The sequence below is a fragment of the Triticum aestivum genome, chromosome 5B, assembly GCF_018294505.1.
Source record: "Triticum aestivum cultivar Chinese Spring chromosome 5B, IWGSC CS RefSeq v2.1, whole genome shotgun sequence".
In the NCBI taxonomy this organism is placed as follows: domain Eukaryota; kingdom Viridiplantae; phylum Streptophyta; class Magnoliopsida; order Poales; family Poaceae; genus Triticum; species Triticum aestivum.
In genome coordinates, this window is record NC_057807.1 from 482,614,698 (window position 1) to 482,637,926 (window position 23,229).

The following is a 23,229-nucleotide window of genomic DNA, read 5'->3' on the forward strand; positions in this document are numbered from 1 at the left end:
GGTGGTTACCCATTCCAACATCGATCTCCACGTAAAATTAGTCTGGCCTTAATCCTGATCATTATTGCCAAAATCCACCATCTGTTGGATGTTCCATTTTTCATATTGAAAAAAAAAAACATGTGACACTCTACAGCAGTACAAAAATTGAACAGCACAGTGCCCACATACCCATACACTCCACATAACACATGCTCCATTACAGGCAACCTGGTCGACCATTACATAATTTGAGCAGCACATACTCAATTACATAATTTCTCATGTCTTCAAGATGTTCCAAGCATCAATCTGGGCCCTTTCTTCAAGAAGCAGTGGATATTTCCTGCCTAGATTGAACAGTCAGAAGGTCCATCAGCTGATGTTTGAAGCTCCCTAAAACGAAGTAAATTTGCAGCAGGTTACGCAAGAACTGAACTGAACTACTAAATTTGCAACTGCCAAGAACTGAAGATGGCTGCTATATAGGTTAGTGCCAGATAACAGCAGAGCGACATCTTAACAATGGCAAAGCCAAGGGACATGCTGCCACTGCTAGGAGGAAGGGAACAATGAAAGTTGGATAGATTGAAACCTGGAAGAAACGCCAGAACTAATCGCCCTTTCCAGCATAGACCGTTCGATTTGTATTTATATCCGGTGGCGAGGCATGAGTACATGGTGACGTGGCATGCTACTCTTTTTGAATCCTTCCATCAAAACTTCGTTACTTTGAACACTGCCAAATCTGGAGTATGGATGTTAATATTGCATTTTCTAAAGCGTAGCGGATAGAGGTGGTGCTGACAGGGCTTCCCCCACTACGAAATATATATTCAAAAGGTTGATGCGGGTTACAACAATATCATCTTTTAGTACTTATTTATCATCAGTATTAAGGGTAAGACTCCAAATGCGTAACCTTTTGTTCCCTACAAGATAGGAACACATCAGAGATTCATTAGAGTTGAAGAGGACAACATCCAGGGCTACAATAATTGTAGCGAGGCAACCAGGAACTAGCCATGAGTAGTGAGGTGTGAAAAACATTGATGTTTGTCCTGCTTTCAACAAACACTTATATTCAGTGCTATCTTTTTCCATAGCATTGCACGGGCATTCAACTAGTATCTTTGTAAGTCTAAATCTGGAGGATGCACTATACCTCCTTTGGCTGGCATCCTCTAGAGCCGTAAAATATCTGTACCTAAAAAGTGACTTCTTGTCTAACCCTGCATTGCATGTCCCGTGTTCCGCCTCAAATTTGACACATCTTGTTTTTTGTGGGATTTGTGCCCCCTGTCCGGCTAAATGTGTTGGATTTAAGTGGCTGCTGGATCTTAACGGGAGATGCCATCTCAATTCAACATTTCGTAGGCATCACCTGGTGACAGAGGTGAGACATGAACTAATGCAGGAACTTCAACCAAATCGTGGTGGTACTTCACAAGTCTAGGATACTTCCATGGGCAAAAACAAAAGCTGTTAATGGCTTGTCTGACTGAATTGATGGAGATCCAAGACTCCAGTGTTACACGGTGTGCGGCTTCCACCAGAACTGAGAAGGATGGAATGAGACAAGTTCTGATTTAGTACTTTTCTCGTGCACTTCAGTCTGGGCATTTTATTAAATAGTGCAGCTATTTTGACTCTCTCACTGCATACTGCAAACTGTCTGACAGTTGTGATATGAAGAATTAGCCTGTACAGTACTCCCTCCGTCCGGAATTACTTGTCATCAAAATAAATAAAAGGGGATGTATCTAGACGTATTTTAGTTATAGATACATCCTTTTTTATCCATTTTGATGACAAGTATTTTCGGACGGAGGGAGTATGATCCATATACTCTTGTGATACTGATGTATGTATTCAGTCAGCTTGTCTGTTTTAACAGAAGGCTTTTGTATTATGTTGTCAGATGCGACCATGGGTTCAAACGGTTGATGCTTCTGGATCTAGAATGAATTTTTGTCTTCATCATGTGTATGTATTTGTCATTTTGATCACCCTCAACCTTATGAGCAGCACATGGTAACCCAAGGAGAGTCCATGAAGTGCAGCATTTTCCATGTAAACATTGTTCCTGGATGTGGACTAAATGGATCATTTTGTTCCTTCCTGGGTGGAAAACAACTAAGTTCATTCCCCCTACTGGGAATTAAATGGATGTATTTATTCTTCTAACCAGCTATCAGCTAAGGACTTCCGGAAGTAATCCAAGTATACCCAAAAAGATAAGAAACATGCTGCTAGTCAAGTTTGTATTGTTCATATGACTTTACATACTCTATAACTTTATGATAGACTAACTATACAGAAACAACATCTAATCCTTTGCAAAATCAATGGTTTAGAAAAGCTAAAAAAAATGAACATCAGTTAGTGTTTACCAGCAAAAAGGCCATGCTGAGCAAGAAACCTCTAGAGTTTCTTAAGCAAAAAACCAAACCTGCTCATCAATCGCCATTCACAGCTCACCAGTACTCTCCGCATGAGCATTTCCCATCTTTCATCCTATGGAACCTGTTGCTATCTCTCAGTATTACCTCCCTTCCAGTGGATTTAGAGATATACTTGATTGCAGAATGGCAATCTGCGCACACACGGAGATTCTTAAAGATCCTTATTGGTTTTGTTGGCGATGTAGTAATCAAACCAAATGCCACAGCAATCTTCTCACTGTGCTGGAGCAGACACTCCTCCTTGAGCTCATCCGACATGTCATGGAGCACGATGCTTGTGTCTGGTACGTAGCCAATGTCTTTAATTTCTCTGATCAACGCAGACAACTTTGCATAGATCTCTTGTGCTTGCGGATGGCCGGTGTCACCAGCTCTGAACTCGTGAATCGTGTTTCCAACATGCATCCAACTCAAGCCAGTTTCTTTACTCAAGTTCTTGTGTCTCATCAGACTCCTTATTCTTGCGACTTCGTCCCATAAACCACCATGGGCATACAAGTTTGAGAGAAGGACATATGGAGCTGGATCTCGCGGCTCGAGATCTATGACATGATTGGCTGCAATTTTACCAATCTCAATATTATCGTAAGTCCTACAAGCACCGAGGAGAGTCTTCCAAATCAATGCATTCGCTTTACAGGGCATTTCATTAATGAACTCCAGGGCTTCTTGAACAAGATCTGATCGTGCAAGAAGATCCACCATGCAAGCATAATGTTCCATCCTCGGTACGAGTCCGTGATCCTTCTGCATTGATCTGAAGTATTCCTTTCCTTTTTTCACCAGACCAACATGGCTACAGGCGGATAACACAGCAATGTATGTGACATCATTTGGTTTGACACCGGATAAGATCATGTCATGAAACAATGACAACGCTCGTTCCGCGTGCCCATGCTTGGCTAAGCCACTGATTACTGAAGTCCATGAAATCACATTATGGTCGTCCATTTCATCAAATGCTCGACAAGCATCATCCAAATATCCACACCTAGAATACATGGAAACAAGGGAGTTGCTTATACCTTGATCAGACTCAAAGCCTGCTTTGATTGAAAGCGCATGCAGTTGCTGACCCTTGGTTGGCAACCCTACAGTGGTAGCAGCACTAAGCAGACTAGCAAATGTGAAGGTGCTGACTCCGACGTCCATGCTCTCAATCTGAGAACTCCAAGAGGCATTGCTGCTCTCGGTTCCACCAATATCAGAACTGGTGGAAAGTATGTTCCTTTCATAAAGCTGGTCGAACGCCTTTCTAGCCTCCTCCATGCAACCAGATTCAGCATACATGCTGACCAGAGCATTCCCAACAACGTTTACATTCCCTATGCTGGTTTTCATGACACGGGCATGAATCTGTCTGCCTGAATCTTGATCAGAAAGGTTTGCACAGGCCTTAAGAAGACTAGAATATGCGATGTGGTTTGGTTCAATGCTCTCATTTAACATTTCGCAGAGGAGTTCTATTGCATTGTTTTCCTGTGCTCCACATTGCACATATCCTGATATCAGTGCTGTCCATGACATGACGTTATGTGTGGGCATTCGTTTGAAGACTTTCCTTGCACATTCCATGGACTGTTCCATTTGTAATTTTGCGTACATGTCCACAAGTCCACAGCTCACACAAGTATCAGAAACCAGCCCCAGCCGTAGTACTAGAGAATGCAGTTGCTGCCCGAATCTGACTGATCCTTGCTCTGCACATGCCGAAATCATGCTGCTCATGGTGTATCCGTCGGGCTCAAAACCATTTTCTAGCATGCCAAGAAATAATTCAACCGCCTTGCCTGCACACCCGCCTTGCACATACCGTGTAATCATCAGAGTCCAGACGACCACTGTCCTCTCAACCAACCCATCAAACACCTTCCGTGCTGCCACCAGGTCTCCGTTCCTGGCGAACATATCAATCAAGGCGCAGCCCACCGACACGTCAGTGCCCCAGAACCCCGTCTTGAGCACAAACCCAAGGACCGCGGCGCCAGACAGGCGAAAGAGCTCCCCCGGAAAGCAGGCACGAGCGGCTGCGCAGAGCGTGAACGCGTTGGGCCGGAGCCCCGACTCGAGCATCTCGCCGAGGAGGAGCAGGGCCTCCTGCTCCGCGCCGTTTCGCGCGAGGCAGAAGGCCATTGCCGTCCAGGACACGAGGTCCCGCAGGCCGCGCATTCCGTCGAACACCCTGCGCGCGGCGCTCACGTGGCCGCACTTGGAGTACATGGTGAGGAGCGAGTTGGCGACCAAGGCGTCGGTGTCGAGGATCTCGGCGCCGAGGAGGCGGCGGTGGAGCGCGCGGCCGAGGCGGAGGTCGCCGGCGCGCGCGGCGGCGGCGAGGAGCGACGCCATGGCGGAGGCGGAGGGGGTTTCGGACGAGAGCGCCTGCAGGTTTGGCATCCGTGGGTTGAAGTGGCGATGAGGGGTCTGGATTGGAGGTGGCGACGGTGGGAGCCCGGGGGGAAGGGCGGCGAGGGTTGAAGCCATGGCAGCACCGGCGGGAAGGAAGGGAGAGGGCATCGGCGTTGATGCCGGCCGTCGGGCAACTGACAGCCGTCCCGCTCTCGGATAAGCTCAGAAATGGACTGCGGCGTCGCGTTTTTTTTAAGGTCCCAAAGGACCTCGAAACTTTAGATAAGAGTAGCACCCAGTGTTGCAAAAATGCTGAAATTGTCGACATAATTCAGCCTTTGAACGAAAATAATATTGGCCTAAAATACTGAAATTGTTCACCCAGTGTTGTTTACTTATTTTCTTCACTCCACAGCACAACCCTTTTGTTTATGCCAACCAAGAGATTTTTATTTATTTTTTGTTCGCAGCTCACAACACCTTCTATTTATACCGCAACATAGCCTTTTTTTTATTTATGCCAATGGGAAGACATTTGTTTACCTTTTTGTTTCATGGACCAAAATCCCTTTTATTTATACCATCAGGTTTTTTCGTTCACATACTACAACCCCGTTTTCAACCGGATTTTCCGTTTCGCAACCCACAATTTCCATTATTTATGTCAACTGAGATTTTTCATTTCGCAGTCCACAATTCCCTTTATTTATGCGGACCAGGATTTTTCATTTCGCAACCCACAATCCCCTTTGTTTATATTTTTTCCCAATCCACAATTTTATTTAGTTATTATGCCAATTGGATGATTTATTTCTTTCCTACCCACAACTCACCCTCCATTAGTTGTTTCTCAGACTACTTGTTAATCCTCATACTCACGAGCATATATAAATTGGTGAAATCAGGTGTAAAGAAGTTTGGTGGGACTTGTAACCTGTTAACAAACTTGTTTTATGAGCATGAGTGGAATCTATGCAACTTGGCCCAAAAACATCAACGTCGCAGACTCGCAGTGAGGCCCAATAACATCTCCGACTCGCGCTCAATTACAATATAACAGACTGCGGGTTGGTTTCCCACAAATATCAGGAGATTTCTGCAAAAGTACATGTCTGACTAAGAATATCACTTCCCTTTATTAGTAGGTGCAGATTCAATATAGTACAATCAGAAACAACATGGCACACAACAAGTATGAAATTACAATGCAGCCTTGAAATATGTAGAAAGGACCCCAAAGATTTGAATCAAAACACAATCAGGTCCAAAGGTGTGATGGTTTGTGGCCTTTGGAGATTGATAATTTGGTTTGTATGATTTTTTGCGAATTTATATAGGTTTTTATTTTTTTCAAATATGCCATAAGGGCTGCAACGCTTGCATGCACACGTGCACGCAGGGAGGCTGAGTCATTCGTCATGCAAAACGTCTTCGGTACTCCAATTGCTCCCTTCATCATCTGTGTGCTGCAGCACCACACTCTCGGAGGGGGATCCCATTAAAAACCACATTGCCCTGATGCATGGATTCTTGCTACAAGATTTTTTTTTCTAAGTGCATCGCATTCGTTTTATAGAAATGGATTATTTAGAATTGTGTCCATGTCAACCTAATTCTAAAATTCATAGCATTATATGTGACCTCATGGAAAAAATTCTAAGGCTCAGATGAAAAGGGTATCACAATTCTTTACTTTCCTAAGAACAGAGCATAATTATGCATCACACGATTGCACTACTCTTCAATGTCACCTATCAGAAAAGTACACACATTTTGACAAAACAAAATGACAAGAACTGAACATACTTATGCATCACCCGATTACACTATTCTCAACTGTCACCTATCAGGCTATCAACATAGTGACGTGAGAGGGAAGGCACATGTGGTCGTGGGCCGTCGGGAACGCCGGAGTGAATGGTTCAGAGTGGCAGCTTGAACATCTTGTCACCTCTCGCCGCGATGAGCTTTCTACAGATCCACCCGATGTGGCCATTGTCTCTGTTAACTTCACAAAATGGGCATGGGTTTATCTGCAAAAACGACGGCGACGAGCAAATCAACCAGCGCGGCACCACTTTTCGCTTCTTGATTGATTTTGGATCAAACTGTCACATTCCATGCAAGTTGTTGGGTGGCGGGACGGAGTTTTGCTAGTACCTCGAGTAAATCATCACATTCTCTGCAAGTTTCTGGGCCTGCGGTGCCTTTACCTCAAATAATTTCTTGTTGGAGGGGAAAAGCATAAAAATACGTCTACTTGCTCTCCGCCTTTTCCCGATCAGCAACCTCCCCTCCCCTCATCAAGGGTTTTCCTCCTCTCCTCTCCTCTCATAGCCTTCGCCGCTTCACCGCTGCTGCCTTCCCTCCCTCGCAAGCCTCCTCCGCGTCGCCGCCGCCCGCCCGCCCGATCCGCCATGGCTTCCGGTAAGTACCTCCCAACGCCCCTCCCCTCCGGCCCTCCCCGCCGTTCACGCGGTCTTCGCTCGATTTCCCCGTGCTCTTCCTTCCCGCGCCGTTCCATGACCCCTCTTCGCCGGCTAGCGGCCAGCCGCTAGATCCGCGGCAGGGGCCGTGGTTTTCGGGGTTCTGGTTGCCGCGGCGCGGGAACCGGAGCGTGCCGTGCGCGCGGCTTAGATCGATTTCGGGGGATGCGGCATGTGGCCGAGGGGAACTACCTACCAGTAGCACCTAGCGTGGTCCGTGGAGTGGCGGGTTCGGAGTTCATTGTGTCGCAGGGCAAGGGCAGTTATGGTTTTGTAGGTTTTGGGTCGATTCTGTGAGAACGACATGGCGACGAGGGCCGTTGTTCTGTACTTCGACGGCAGCAGGACTCTTCGTTTGTCGATTGAAATGCCTAGCTAGATGTGCGCTTCTACTTTGCTGCTCTTTCTGTTGCTGTGCAATGATGAACAGGACATGTCTAGGTGCAAATCATGAAACCATTTCCTGCTGGTATAGGATGTAGCTTGGCTGCCTAGGGGTTTGCTTTCTTAAGATAGTTGTTATAATTGTAATTTTGTTGAGCATGAAATCGTTCATTTCGCTGCCGGTTAAGATACTTAAATAGCGCTTGTAACTTGATTTGTGTCATTAAGACAGAAAGGCAAGCAATGGTAGTTTGGCCTTTTATTATTATTTCTAATGCATAATTTGATAGCCTCTAATGTGCTCCCCTTTCCATCTGCCGATTACATTTCAGACCCGAACAAAGATTCCAAATCGGAGGGGCTGTCTGAGGCAAAAAAGGGGGCTTCCCCGACAGCTGGTGCAGGCCTTCCCAGTCCTTTTGATTTTTCCAACATGAGCAGCTTGCTTAATGTATGTTTTCTCCTTGTGCCCTTAATATATCTTTATAAGTATGGAGTTGAAATGCTTTTTGGCCTCTGCTGTGCTGGATTCATGAGACATACCCTCTTTTGTGCATTTAAGCAGTTCTACTTTGTTTTTCTTGTATATATCTAACTTTCTTGTTGTCACCTGAAGGATCCATCTATAAGGGAGATGGCTGAGCAAATCGCCAGCGACCCTGTATTCAACCAGATGGCTGAGCAGCTTCAGAAAAGTGCGCAGGGTGCAGGGGAACAGGGTGTTCCAAATTTGGATCCTCAAGCATACATGGAAACCATGACACAAGTTATGCAGAATCCTCAGTTTATGTCAATGGCGGAGCGTCTTGGGAATACTCTTATGCAGGTATCACATTTTATTTCCTTGCTTGTCACCCAAATTTTATGCTCAATGCATTTTTTCTTCTCAAGTGTTCTCCTATGTATGGCAGGATCCTGCAATGTCCAGTATGCTTGAGAACTTGACTAGTCCAGCTCACAAAGAGCAGCTTGAAGAGCGAATGGCCCGTATCAAGGATGATCCGTCTTTGAAGCCAATTCTTGATGAGATAGAGCGTGGTGGTCCATCTGCAATGGTGAAGTAGGTATTGCGTGCGAGTATGGATACCTGATTACAGCTTAAAGATGCTGAGATATTCTTCTTTACTTCATCTAGGTACTGGAATGACCCTGAGATTCTTCAAAAGATTGGCCAGGCTATGTCATTGAACTTCCCAGTAGATGCTGCTACTTCCACTGTACTATCTGGACCTCAAGAAACTGATGAAGAAGGCGAGGATGATGATGAGTCCATTGTCCATAACACCGCCAGTGTCGGTGATGCAGAGGTAATTGCGTCAAAGAATATTGATAGGCCTTGCCTTCTAATTCTTTTCTGCTGCTAGTTGATTTACCAATTTTGTTGGTATTTATCGATGTCAGTATCTTCATAAGGATGCTCTGTGCTACTTAGTGGTTAACATTTAGTGTTTACCATATTTGTCACTATGCTACCATTTTTTGGTCAAGGCAAGGCATGTATCTCCAACTAGGCTCACAACTTTTATTTGTGTGACTAAGAAATGCTCCCCCTCCCTTGATGGTTTTACATCATGCTCAGGCTTCTTTGGTTTATAGCCTACAGGCACCGTGCTTATAAAATGAGTCATCTAATCTGTTTATTTAACGGCAACTCACAAATTATCCTGTAATTTATGTGGATCCTGAAAATGGGTCCATTCTCAGATGATTGCTGTTCTCTGTGGTAGAACTATCTAAGCTTGAACATGGTCATTTCTCACAGGATACCATAGCTTTGTTTTCTTTCTAAATGGGAATTCCACTGAACTTTTCACTAAATGTGGTTTGACTTCTAGCATCAATCTTTTATTTGGGCCTTGAGGAAATCTCTATGAAATTGTTGTACTTATTTACTATTAAGTGCTGCATTGACAAGCTGAATACGACAACAGGGTCTGAAGAAAGCATTAGATGGTGGAGCAAACAAGGATGAAGAAGATTTGGAGGGAAGAAGGGCCTTGCATTTTGCATGTGGATACGGCGAGGTGCGTGATATGCTGAACTTTTGTCAACTTAAATCAGTGATCCAACATTCAGACCATTATGAGTATCCCCTTATACTGTAGCAGATTTCCACATTTGGCCTTTCCTGTTATGTCACTTGTAAGTTTCAAATTCCATGAGTTGATAAAAGGACCTGGTTCAGTTGACTTCTTTCTAGTCATGGTATATCTCATTGCTGCCAATTTGAGCAATATACTTTGTGATAATTGTTAATTTTTTGCAGATATTGATTACAAGATCTTTATTAACATTTCCTAGTCCTTAGTTGTTGAATTGTAACTTGGAATTACAGAACTTATATACTACTACGAGTTCTCACTTCAAGGCCATCTGTGTTGTATGATTATTTGTAGTATATGTTAGACATCTTGTTTAGTGTGCCCCACATATATTGTATAAAAAAATGTTGATTATCAGCAATTGATTGGATCAACTTGTTTTTTTTGTCAGTTGAAGTGTGCAGAAATCCTTCTGGAGGCAGGCGCTGCAGTTGACGCACTGGATAAGAACAAGAACACCCCGCTGCACTATGCCGCTGGATACGGTCGGAAGGAATGCGTGGATCTTCTCTTGAAGCACGGCGCTGCTGTGTAAGTGAAACCATATCTTCTCTCTCTAATTAACCAGCATGAACTGCCGACCGCTCGCTCACATTCAACTGTTTCTAAACGACCGCAGCACGCTCCAAAATCTGGATGGGAAGACCCCCATCGAGGTGGCCAAGCTCAACAGCCAGGGCGAGGTGGTGAAGCTGCTTGAGCAGGACGTGTTCCTATGAAGCAAAACCCTCAGACCCGCCGCCCATCGATCCTAAAACTCTCCCTTTGGTTCGGGACTCTCGGCGGTGTCATATCCTGGCATGGTGTTGGTTGCTTTCCCTCGGTTTACTTAGTTGGTAGCTCTCGCATGTAACCTGTGTGGCCTTGCGGTGCTACTTAACAAGAGTCCATCTTCTCCGTTGGTTTGATCCTGCTGTGCAACCCTGTTCTTGGTCCATCTCCATGCACGGGGGATATGGGTTCGCTGTGGGAGATGTCAGGGGTGATGATGATTGCGTATATACCCCTTTCGTGAATATTTCTTGGTGTTGAAAATGATACGTGAGGTGCAAATTTTGTTTAATCTGTTGTTTAGGCTTTCTGCTTCCGTTCTCTTCATCTTCAGAAAATCTTTGTGAGTCTTGTAGCGCGAACTCGTTTAAGACTGATTTTGAAGTCGGTTGGAAAAAGGCACGAGGGCGAAACCAGCCCACAAGTGTGTTAGGCCGAAGTCAGAATGGAGTCGTATATTAGTAGAGGGTTGGCCTTTGAAGTAGTCGACGTCATGCTGGACTAGGGTGAATATCAGGTTGCAATTGATATTTTGTCGTTGGGGTCCATAATCAAGATCTTTTAATTTTGGCTATGACTAGACAGCCGCGTCGCATGGTTGCCCCTCTCGCTCTCTCTCTCCCCTGCCACAACTGTTGGATGATGCATCTTCCTAGGGTGAATATCAGGTGATGCCATGACTTGTATGCTCCCATGATACTAATTGAGGTAATATCACTGGAAGTCATAAAACTTGCGCTCAATGTTCAGTTTGGCGCTAAAACTTTAAAAATACGGATTTGTGGTCACATAACTTGTCCCCGCATGCATATACGGTGCTTCCTCTCGTATCCAGTCACATGGCCTGTCCGCATGGCGTGCCAGCCTGGTGGAGGCCCACTTGTCAGTGGTTGGGAATGCACAAGGCACCAGGTGACCATAGCACACTGGATTTTTTATAGAGAACTCCCTCAAAATTTATTTAATTGCGCACAAAGCCCTCAAATATAATGAAAAAAGATGGCACACATGTGGTTCAAACACGGGACCTGTTAATAAAATAGTCTGCCATACATCATTCCATCAGTGCCGATTGACGTTCAACACGATCAACGAAAATTCGTTTAATCACAAACAGAAGCACCAACACGAAGTGAGTGACGGAAAAGGGTGGTCCAACAGATTCGATCTCTCAACCTCAAGCGTGCAGGACACACTGGAGCTAAACGCTACACTAAGTACCAACCAATGTCTATAAAGACGGAAGCCGGATTTTATATATTGTCCACGACCACTACTCGTATTCAGGTTCTTTTTCTCTCAGACCGAATTTTCGACAACTGACCAGTCCCCAGAAAATTTGGCGGTCCCCGGAAAAAATGTTATCGCCCAAAATTTTGAATTTAAACGACAAAAACTATGTCAAATATAATAACTTTTGTGTGCATACAATATCATAATGACACAGTTAGCTTAGTGGCAGGGCCGCGATTCTATTCCTTATATTGTGAAATATATTTTTCTTTATTCATGCTCATTTATAAAAATGGTCTCGAACTGTAACAATGAATTGAACATGCAAACTTCTATATAAGAGAGGAGTTGAGCTGACCACTGTAACAAGCGTCACTTTTTTTGCTAAATTAAATATATTTAGACGATAAAAAGATTTGAATTCAAAATTCATTTCAAAATTTTGGTAGATAAAAACTGGAATTGCCAAGATATTTCGAAACCCGGATTTTTCCGACCCCTCTCGAGAAAAAGGAATAAAAAATTCTCACTCATGACAAAGTTTTGTACGGTATGGATTAAACATTATACATTTTGAAACAGTTTTCTTAATTGTTTTTTGGTGAAAAAAGGCGAGATTTTCCTGTATCCAGTTTTTACTAGCCGAATCTGGGAAAAAACGGAATCTAGGAAGAACTGCGTCTAATATAAAATCAGGTTTACCTCTTTACAGGAAGGAATATGTAGTTGGTGTAGTGCTTTGCTTGTGCATGGATGTACCCGAGGTGTATGGAGTTAAAATCCCTGCGCGTGTACTTTTTATTTTCATTTTTCACACCACCTCATGCTGACAAGTGGGACACACAGAGGGGATTATGCTCAATTAAATTAATTAAATACAGACCAAGGGTGCTTCTACAAAGAAAAAACGCGGCGAGCTGTTTCGGTGACTAACAGTGGGCCATAGCCATGTTGGGGAGCCACGTAAGCGCGGGATACGTCTGAATATGACCAAAGTGACCGTATTTGCACAAGAACGCAAGTTGAATGACCACAAATCCGTAATTTTAAAGTTTTAGCACCAAACTGAACATCGAGCACAAGTTCTATGACTCCCACTGATATTATCTCATACTAATTTGACAAAGTTGATTTAAATGTTTAGAAAAAATCTGAAAAAAAATTATGGATGTTCACAACCCATGTGTCTACGATCCATAAAATATTTAGAACAAAATTCAAAATACACATTGAGAAACAAAAAAGGCAAATTCAGCATAATAGTGTCAATAAAAACAAAAGCATGAATATTGTCACAACCTACACTACTCACATCCGCGTTTTTTTGTTTCTCTACATGTACTTTGAATTTTGAGCTAATTTTTTTAGGGTTTGTAGACATGTGTGTTCTGAACGTCCACAAATTTTTCAGAATTTTCCAAAACATTTAACTTTGACTTTTTAAAATTGGTATCATGGGAGCATACCAGAGGCGGTATCACCTACTGGGCATCTACATGCCATGCTCTTTCCGGCAGCCCACCTACAGGCCATCCCTACGCTATGCTCCGACCATGCCTCTCTTCCCCTTTAGGGAACCCACCTCACATATAGGGAACCCCACCTCACATACAAGCATTACTTAAAGTTCGAGGAATTCTGGCTCAAATATGACGACTTCAAGGAGAAAGTCGCCGAGGTGTGGCATAAGCATGTCAACGCACACAACCCCATCCGTCGAGTCCTTGTCCAGCTTTTAACCGCCTTGCTAAGACGCTTAAGATCTAGCAATGTCAGAAGGTGCGCGACATTGAGACACATATCTTAATCTCCAAGGAGATCATCTGGCAGCTTGACCTGACAAAGAAATCTTGCTTGTTCACTCGTGAGGAACGATGTATGCGCTGCAATGTTAAGAGCAACCACCTAGGTCTCCTCTTGATCCAAAAGATTGAAATAAGACATCGAACCAGGCTCACAACTATTCGAGTTGCGGATGCGAACATTATGCTTTCCCGCATCAGAGCAAATGGGCGCGAAAAGAAGAATTTCATCTAGTCGCTCGAGGACTGCCAATGGGGTCACCGTCATGCAAGAGGACAAAGAACTTGAGCTCCACTCCCATTCCAGTGGGCATCTGGGACGAAGTCGCATTGCTCTATCAAAATCAACTGGGAGGCCCTTGGCTACCAGCGCCGTGATTTGTGTGACCTTGATGCGGACGAGATCAAAGAGATCGTGTTCTCCCTCCCCTCTGGCAAGGCACCCGGCCCTGGCAGCTTAATTGGGGCTTTCTTGAAGAGGTCGTATTCTCCCTCCCCTTTTGAAATGAGGGTCACACTTCGACGAGGACGAGGCGTATGGGATGTTTGGTCCCTTTATTATGTTTGTGACAAAATCTTTACAAACTTATGTCGTCTTTCACCACCTAGCGAGTCTATGCTGGACTCACGCCACATTCAGGCGTCTTTGTGTCTTTAGAAAATAGGACCAATGGTAATGTCTGATTATAATACTGTACTGTTGCAAACCTTTCGTGAAATACATCTTTAGTTCAGAAAGGCATGTCTGACCGTGTTTATATTTTTATTGTTTCTACCTGGATTCTTGCATGAATCTTCTTTGTTTTAATTTAGTGGTACTTTAGTGGATGCGTCCTAAAGAGAAGAGCCTCGTTAACCTACACCAAGAAAAAGAGTGCGAGGTTGACGAGGTTGTAAAACGAACGATAAAACAAGAGCGCAATGTGTACGTCACAAAACTCAGTTTCTCAGAGGTACTAAAAGAGCGTGTTGTTTCGCAAAGAAGAAAAGTATATATAGTTGATGCCAAAAAAGAAAAATGCTTTGTGCTAATGTATAGCACATCCCCCATCGAATTAATTTATACAACATTTTTCTATATACATTCGAATACTGTACACTTTTTTTTTGAGGGGGTTTATAAATATACTGTACATACTGTACACATTTTTTCGATGCTGTTTGCGTCCTTGCCGGGCGCGTAGCAGGCGGGCCGTCCCGTTCTTTTAAATCGGATCCATCTTATCTCCTGCGGCGGTATGGTATTATTATTTTTCTATTGTACGATCTTTTTCTTTTTTTGATTGAGAATATTCTGTCGTATCGATCGAACCGCCCGTTGTGGATCCTCACTCGGCAGACGCGAACCGTCGGATCCGGCCCGTTGCTGGTCCCGCCACCCGCCTTCCAGTCCACCCGGGCTGACCGGGCGTTGCTGCGAGAGAACGGCACCGTTATTTTATTGTCCGTTTATTAGAGCCCCATGGCCCATGGCCGGCGCGCCGGGAGCGCGAGCAGTGGCAGGCAGGCACCACCATGCTCGGCGCCGTCCTCCGGATGCGGCTCCGGGTGCTCCGGCGCCACCTCCGACTCCGCGGCCGCAGGCGGAGGTGCAGCTCTCGGTCCCGGAGAGGGGGCGGCGGCGCGGCGGGGGGCGAGGAGGAGGGGGCGCGCGAGCCGGTGCTGCTCGTGTCCGGGATGGGCGGGTCGGTGCTGCACGCGCGGCGGCGGTCGGACCCCAAGTTCGACCTCCGGGTCTGGGTGCGCATCCTCCTCGCCGACCTCGAGTTCAAGAAGTACCTCTGGTCGCTCTACAACGCCAAAACCGGTGGGTTGTGGCTTTGGCTTGCCCGTGTTCCCCAGCTGTTCGATGAAACGTTTGGGTGCGGTGGGGGTGGTTGATTGATTGAGGTGGCTTCCGGTGGCTTCTTGTGCAGGCTATGTGGAATCGTTGGACGACGATGTGGAGATTGTGGTGCCGGACGACGATCATGGCCTGTTCGCCATCGACGTTCTCGATCCTTCCTGGGTGAGTGGGCTTATGCCTGTTAGGTCAGTGAATGGAGTTGAATAGTACTACATCTTTTCTTCCGTTCGTTCGATCTTCGACGAACTGTACACTGGCAGTAGGTTTATTTTTTGCCCCTTTCTGTGAGCATGGCCGGTGGGAGTTTTCGGGGGGTGATTCTTGTGACATTTGGTGTCTGTTAATTGGGGCAAATGGGAAGGGAGAAGAGGAAGTGGACATATAGAGATAGAGGGATCAGTGATGGATATCCGTTTCGTACTGTCGTATGGAGAGCTTTCTTGTCCTTTTAGCTTACTAGTGCTCTTGGAGAGCGGATAACAGGATAGGGACAGGCATTTGGCACATATGGACTGTAAATTGCATTTAGATTGTGGACCGACTAGGATGAAAAAAATGGATTTATGTGGACCATGGTTGCTTACCACAGGACAAAAAATACTGAGCCAGAGCTATTGTAGTCCATCAAATTTGTATTTATATTCTCTTAACTTCAAGGAATGAATACATGCTTTGGCTCATGAAGTGGTCAATCAAATGATCTATGCAGTATATGAGGAATCACGGGGCTACAACTAGTAGCTAAAAATGGAGCATTGAGACTGTGATAATACATGCCAAGTTGCTAATATGCTTGCATGTCATATCAACAAGATTCGTGTTCGAACAATTAATCCATCGGTGAAACTGATGCTTATCCTGCTTGATTGCTCTTGGTACTTAAACATTTTGACGTTGATTTCAGGTGGAATTAATTCCGTAACTGCTGAGTTCAAAATGAAAATAAACATTTTTTGTATTGTAAAAATATTGGAAAGAGAATTTTACTTAAAAATGTTATCTTAGCTTTTGATCTGAACAAGTTCACTTCAAGAATTCATGGGATGGCTAATCCCTCATTGAGGGTATTTAATCATGTAATTCAAATCATTATTCAAGAAGCATTCCCTTTCCGATTTAACCAGTTGTTGCAAAGAGCATAATTTTTGTGATCTGATTTGTGCCCATCTCTCTTAAATTCAGTTTGTAGAGCTACTGCATCTGACTATGGTGTACCATTTCCATGATATGATTGATATGCTCCTTGACTGTGGATACGAGAAAGGAACAACACTATTTGGATATGGTTATGATTTTCGTCAAAGCAACAGGTACAATCCTCTAAATCAACACTTAAGTGGGTTTCGGATGCTATAATCAGTAGCATACAAAGTGGCTTAGCCTAAAACATTTTCTCTTGCACAAGCACAAGGTGCTGTAACGATGGTTTTATCTGGCAGGATAGACAAAGCAATGGCTGGTTTGAGAGCAAAACTTGAGACGGCTTACAAGGCCTCTGGTGGGAAAAAAGTAAACATAATCTCCCATTCTATGGGAGGATTGCTAGTACGCTGTTTCATGTCTATGAATCATGATGTGAGTTTTCTTGTTTGATATGCCACTTTGCCTATGCAGCCAAAATTCGTTTCTCAAATCTTTCCATTTCATTTTTCTAGATATTTTCAAAGTATGTCAATAAATGGATTTGCATTGCTTGTCCATTTCAAGGTAATGCACTTTCAGTCAATTGATATATTCTGTCACTTCTCACCTTTGATAGGATACACTTCTTATGTTAGTTCTCATATCTTGGCAGGTGCCCCAGGATGCATCAATGATTCTCTTCTAACTGGACTGCAGTTTGTTTATGGTTTTGAAAGTTTCTTTTTCGTTTCTCGATGGGCGATGCACCAACTGGTAATTTCTTGACCATGTTGCATCTAAGCTTCATGAACTCATCAATGTTTGCTACTGTACAGTAGCTATTCCATACCATCTAAAAATAATCTCTGCCTCTTCACTTTATGTAGTTGGTTGAGTGCCCATCAATCTACGAAATGCTACCAAATCCAAACTTTGAGTGGAAGGAAAAACCAATCGTTCAGGTTTGGCGAAAGAATCCTGAAAAGGATGGAACAGTAGAGCTAGTTTTGTATGAAGCAACTGATTGTGTTTCTCTGTTTGAAGAAGCTTTACAAAATAATGAGGTATTCATACTCACTTCTACATGTTTTTGATATAACAATGCCATTTTGTTGTATATTGGCCACGCAAGCTCATTTACTAGAGACAAGAAACATCCAGACAGACTTGTTGTAATACGCATGAAAATCACATGTACATTGTCCAGTACATTAATTTCATAGTATATACATTATTAGTAGATTCCAGATATATTTTACTTTCGACAGTCAGGGTCTTAGGGACAATATGCACTACAAATGAATTTATTCTTTGTGGTAGTGGCAGTGCACTATGCATGTTTCCTTTGATTGTTATGTCGTGTTTAATCTAAAAATGTAATGAACTATTCAGACATTCCCACTTTATCTTGTTTTATTCTCGGAAAAACTTTTCCTTCTATTAATTTTTTTAACAAGTGGAAGTTGATGTAACTCTTGCATGAAGCTATATATAATGTATTTTTGGACTCTTAGTCAGCTACTTGTTTGATACTTCATTCTATTTTTTCTATCTGTAGCTCAATTATAATGGGAAGACGATTGCACTACCATTCAATATGTCCATCTACAAATGGGCTACTGAGACTCGCCGTATTCTTGAGAATGCTCAACTACCAGATACCGTGAGTTTTTATAGTATACATGGGACATCTTATGAAACACCATATGATGTTTGGTAAGTATTATGATGGCAATTAATACTAACGTCGTGTGTTTTTAACCTTTTATACTGTTCTAGAAATGATAGTGTGAGATCCATCATTATTATTAGGGTGCGTGAGATTCATCATTATTGTTAGGGTACTATAACTCTAGCGTTGCTCATCAGTTGGGAGCTTCCGATACAGTAGCTGATATGATTGAATAACAATGAAGCAATTTTCTGTTAATGTTCGCTTCACAGTAGTCGACTTAAGCTTCAAAACAAGTGCTGTCAGCTTATATTTCAGTATTTCTTTTCCTTCTGCAACGATAACACAGAGTTGTTCTCTTTTAGGTAAGTTTAGAAGCTGATGAGTCTGATAGCAAATGTACTGTGTTTCATTCCTCCTGGCTTTCCTTTTTTGCACAGCTATGGCTCTGAAAGCTCCCCAATTGGAGATCTCTCAGAAGTGTGCCACACAGTGGTACTGTCTTCCGTTACCTGAAGTCTGACATGTTCTTGTTGGAATCTTGCAATGTCTGTTTATGGTAATGACATGTGATTATCCTATTGTCAGCCTACATACACATACGTGGATGGAGATTGCACTGTTCCTGTCGAATCAGCCACGGTAACCATTCTCTGTCACAGTGAAGTATGCCAACTATCTAGTACTCCCTCCGTCCCACAATATAAGATGTTTTTGCAGCTTGCAAAAACATCTTATATTGTGGGACGGAGGGAGTATCTGCTTTAAACAGTAGAAGCTTTTTGGTGCGCTAAGCTATACTTTAGTTGATTATACATACTCCTCTAACATGGGGTCCGGCAACGGTGGTTATGCCTGTGTTGCACAAATGCTTATCATCTTACATTCTTATGTGTTTCTGTTCCTTATCGAACGATAGCATATCTATTTACAACCGATTTTATCGTGGCTTATTGTGCCTAACCTTGCCATTCACAATATTGGATTTTACAAGCTTCCCCTGCACTTATGCATCTATATTTGCTGACAGGCTGATGGGTTCCCAGCGAAAGAAAGGGTAGGCGTCAGGGCTGACCACCGAGGGCTGCTGTGTGATGAGAATGTGTTCAAGTTTCTCAAGAAATGGCTCGGCGTAAGTGAGAACACACGGGGTAGGGTGTCGAAATCGCAAATCATGGACATGCCCCCAGAGAGGATCCCTGATCAGGCCAGTCTCTGATAGGTATGGCATCGATTTCTTCGAGGGAACGGTTATTTTGGTCCTTTCCCTTAAGAGAAGGGCACGCAGATGTACCGGTAATTGTGTACAAAAATTATCTACCGTGTGGAACATTGTGAAACACTTCATGGGCATATATCACAATGTAGTACATATATCAATATATCATATGAGCCTGGAAACTTCTGTTAAATATTGTCACTGTAACGACGGCTTCGTCCACCGGCCATTTCCTGTCGTCCCCTTGCCTCCTATCGCCGGCTCCGGCATCTACCGGGTTTCCTCTTGTTGTGTGCACTTCGTGCTTTGTGTTTTACTGTATTTTTGTTTGTGTCCATGGCAGTGGAGAAGCCGCCGTTTGAAAATAAGTTTCTCCGGCTTCTTCCCCGTCATCGCAGCATCTTCTCCGATGGCCAGGCTGATGTGTGAACGGGGAAGCCTCTGCCCCAGGCAAGATCTCACGCGGTGTTTAAAACATAGAGAAGATTCAGGCTTGTGGATAAGCCTTTGTCAGTTTTTTTTTTTGCCTCGTCCCAACATTCTTGTTTGTATCTCTAAATATATTAAGCTCTCTGGGAAGCTCCCCTATGTCACCCTGTGTTTCGGTTTTCTTCTTAGACGCATTTAACAATTACGCGTGGCATGAGTTTCACCGGCCCTAGGATATGTGGTTTTGTTAGTGCGTTGAGCATAGTGGAGATACGTGCCATCAAACTTTTGACATGTTAGTTTCATATATGGCCATAGTCGGATAGTCCAAACAACATTTCTAACGCTCCTCCATTCTTCGCCAAATTTCATGAAAACAGAGACCACGAGAGAGTGTGGGAGCCCTGGATCTTTGGTTCTAGCATGAAGATACAGGTAGGAGTTCTTGGCGGCGTTGTGGAGGAATAATGTTGCCGGAGTTCCATCCCCATGTTGGAAAAATATGAGCAATTTACCATATGATTTTATTAACGGAAATACTAGATAAAGCAAGACTAAAATAGCAGAGATAAAGTAAGTCATGCGATCTGACAGAGAGAGGGTAAATAACATCTGCAAGTATGAACTAGAACCAAACATCTCTACAGCAGACAGTAGATGAAGTTGCATATATAAAGTAGAGCCTAACATGTCTAGGGCAAACACTAGAACAAGGATCTGTGGTAGGGCCTCTAACAGGGAAAACAAGAACACGTACGGGACAACAGCAGCAACAATAGCACTGGACTTGGGGTCGGTGTCCTCGGTAGCCATGTCGTCGACGCCAGGGAAGTAGTCGTCGTCGGGGAAGTAGTCGTCGGAGTCCGGGGTGTCCGTGACGAAGAAGTCAGTAGTCGCGCTGAGCGCTCCCCAAAAACCTTATCACCCTTCTCCCGTACAAGACTCAAAAGGTGCGGTTTCAGAGGCCTACTGTCCCGACCTGCGGTGCAAGCCGCAAGCCGGGATGGGGAAGATCGTAGCAGCAGCGCAGTGCTCAGAAACCGGTGGCGAGAGGAAGTAGTTCTGGTGCGTCTCTCTGAGAGGAGCGACCTTCCTTTTATAGGCGCAAGAGAAGGAGGCGAGAGGGCAGCGCCGGGAGTTGAAGGGAACGAGGGAGATGAAACGAACAGGCAGCAGCCGAGGGGTGCAGCGTTCGTATTCAATATCCACTACAGTAAAAACTTTTCAGCTCCCGAGTGACCTTTCGTATACTCGTAGTGCGTGGCAAAAATTTAGACATCAGCTCGGCTCATTCCCGCTACTCGCGGCATGGCGTGTCGTGTCGTGTCGTGAAGAGGCGTGGCGTGGCGGCGGAGGAGGAGCGTGCGTGGATGTCCCTCTTGTTCTCATGCTCATACAAGTGGGGAAAGAGCCTCCCTTATAAAGAGGTCCAACTCCCTCTAAACTAGCAATGTGGGACTAAACTTTAGTTCCACCTCTTGTCTTGCACAAATGGGCTGCGTGGGCCTCTAGGATTTATTTGGAAATTCCGAAACTGCTATTGGGCTGGCCCAAAATAGACAAAATTCCAGCAATCCCCCATCAGATCCCAGAGGCACACAAATTTTGCCTTTGGTTCCAAAACACTGTTTTATATGCCGGTACTGCAGTGGAGACTGTTAAGTTGAACTTCCACCTAGAACTCTATGCTACACTAGTAAGCAACTTGAACAGTGGACTGGGCCTTGAACTGCAAGTTTTCTGCGAATCTAGCTTCACACAAAGCCTTGACCGATACGTGGCTAGCGTGGGCCTTCCCCGCGGGTGGAGCTTATGCGTCATACTCCGAGACCTTTCATGAGTTTACTAGAGAGAACCCTACTCTCATAGATTGCGACGTTTAACAATCAGACTCATATAGGTGCGTTATTCAAAAGATGTTCTGCAGGACAACATCTCTTCTTCAATGAGCCTCTTAGAACACATTAAGATATACATCAACCTGCCATGCAGATTTAGGAGAGTATTGCATCTTCATGGAGTGGTATTTTTAATAGTAAGGGTACTCTCCTCCCAGTTGATCAACAGCTTGTCTTCCACATCTAATTCATGGGATCTCCGATCACAAAGAATATGTTACCATTGTGAACAACTCATATTGTGGGTCTCATACCCATCTCCCTCGATGCATTATCTATCACATTATGTGATAGACCCTTAGTAAAAGGATCCGCCAGATTTTTAGACGTTTGGATATAATCCAATGCAATAACTCCGGAGTTTCTCATTTTTCTGACAGACTTTAACCTTCTCTGAATGTGTCTTGATGACTTCATGTTATCCTTTGAGCTATTCACTTTTGTGATCACAGTTTGATTATCGCAGTTCATAAGGATACCCGGTACAGGTTTCTCAACAACCGGCAAGTCATTCAAGAGCCTACGAAGCCAATCTGCTTTGACCGTAGCTGTATCTAGTGCTGTGAGTTCTGCTTCCATTGTTGACCTCGTTAAGATGGTCTGCTTGCAAGACTTCCAAGAAATAGCGCCACCTCCATGAGTAAATACATATCCGCTCGTGGCCTTTATCTCATCAGCATCTGAGATCCAGTTTGAGTCACTATACCCTTCAAGCACCTTTGGGTGCCCAGTGTAGTGAATTCCATAATTGGCAGTGCCTTTCAAATAACGCAAAACTCTCTCTAGAGCTTTCCAATGCACATCTCCTGGTTTTGAGACAAACCGACTCAGTTTGCTAACAGCAAATGAGATGTCAGGTCTTGTAGCACTGGCTAAGTACATAAGCGAGCCAATAATCTGAGAATATTTGAATTGGTCTCTAGCAATTCTTCGATTCTTTCGAAGCAACACACTGGGATCATATGGTGTTGGAGAAGGCTTGCAGTTACTATAGCCAAAGCGACTCAAGATCTTTTCCACACAGTGAGATTGAAGCAATGTAATCCCACCATCATCATCTCTCAACAACTTGATGTTCAGAATGACATCAGCCACTCCTAAATCCTTCATCTCAAAGCAACGAGATAGGAAATCCTTGACCTCCTTAATAACCTTTAGATTTGTTCCGAAAATCAGTATGTCATCAACATACAAGCAAAGGATAACTCCCTCGCCCCCACCATGGCGATAATACACACATTTATCAGCTTCGTTTACAACAAAGCCTGCAGCTGTTAAAGTTCTTTCAAACTTCTCGTGCCACTGCTTGGGTGCTTGCTTAAGTCCATACAAAGACTTCAACAACTTGCACACTTTCCCTTCCTGACCATCAACTACAAACCCATCTGGTTGTTCCATATAAATTTCCTCTTCCAACTCTCCATTTAGGAAAGCAGTCTTAACATCCATTTGATGAACGAGAAGATCATGTGAGG

At 44.0% G+C, this 23,229-nt stretch overlaps 3 protein-coding genes across 5 annotated transcripts; 2 read left to right on the forward strand and 1 right to left on the reverse strand.

Annotated features, from left to right (window-relative positions):
* Positions 1–87: 87 nt before the first annotated feature.
* LOC123112658 (pentatricopeptide repeat-containing protein At3g49170, chloroplastic) lies at positions 88–5,641 on the reverse strand. Of its 2 annotated transcripts, XR_006455630.1 has the most exons (2): positions 2,373–5,641; positions 88–329 (listed from the first exon to the last, which is right to left on the reverse strand). XR_006455630.1 is itself a non-coding variant. In XM_044533712.1 (1 exon), exon 1 carries the CDS (start codon positions 4,956–4,958, stop codon positions 2,457–2,459), a length of 2,502 nt encoding a protein of 833 aa, XP_044389647.1. In that variant the 5' UTR covers positions 4,959–5,641; the 3' UTR covers positions 2,216–2,456. The 2 variants fall into 2 exon arrangements, 1 of the variants encoding a protein (XP_044389647.1); XM_044533712.1 differs by lacking the exon at positions 88–329 and having other exon boundaries at positions 2,216–5,641.
* Positions 5,642–7,059: 1,418 nt separating this feature from the next.
* On the forward strand, positions 7,060–10,849 carry LOC543425 (ankyrin repeat domain-containing protein 2A). Its single transcript, XM_044533713.1, has 8 exons — positions 7,060–7,217; positions 7,993–8,111; positions 8,277–8,486; positions 8,572–8,720; positions 8,796–8,967; positions 9,592–9,684; positions 10,154–10,293; positions 10,382–10,849. The coding sequence occupies exons 1-8, from the start codon at positions 7,208–7,210 to the stop codon at positions 10,479–10,481; spliced, it is 993 nt and encodes a 330-aa protein (XP_044389648.1). The 5' UTR covers positions 7,060–7,207; the 3' UTR covers positions 10,482–10,849.
* A 4,150-nt stretch (positions 10,850–14,999) lies between these two features.
* On the forward strand, positions 15,000–19,976 carry LOC123112660 (phospholipase A(1) LCAT3). Of its 2 annotated transcripts, XM_044533717.1 has the most exons (12): positions 15,000–15,375; positions 15,485–15,576; positions 16,597–16,724; positions 16,854–16,989; positions 17,070–17,121; positions 17,210–17,310; positions 17,424–17,600; positions 18,095–18,252; positions 18,649–18,703; positions 18,797–18,850; positions 19,239–19,430; positions 19,771–19,976. In XM_044533717.1, exons 1-11 carry the CDS (start codon positions 15,084–15,086, stop codon positions 19,425–19,427), a joined length of 1,434 nt encoding a protein of 477 aa, XP_044389652.1. In that variant the 5' UTR covers positions 15,000–15,083; the 3' UTR covers positions 19,428–19,430; positions 19,771–19,976. The 2 variants fall into 2 exon arrangements, with proteins under 2 accessions (XP_044389652.1, XP_044389651.1); XM_044533716.1 differs by lacking the exon at positions 19,771–19,976 and having other exon boundaries at positions 19,239–19,620.
* Positions 19,977–23,229: the final 3,253 nt, after the last annotated feature.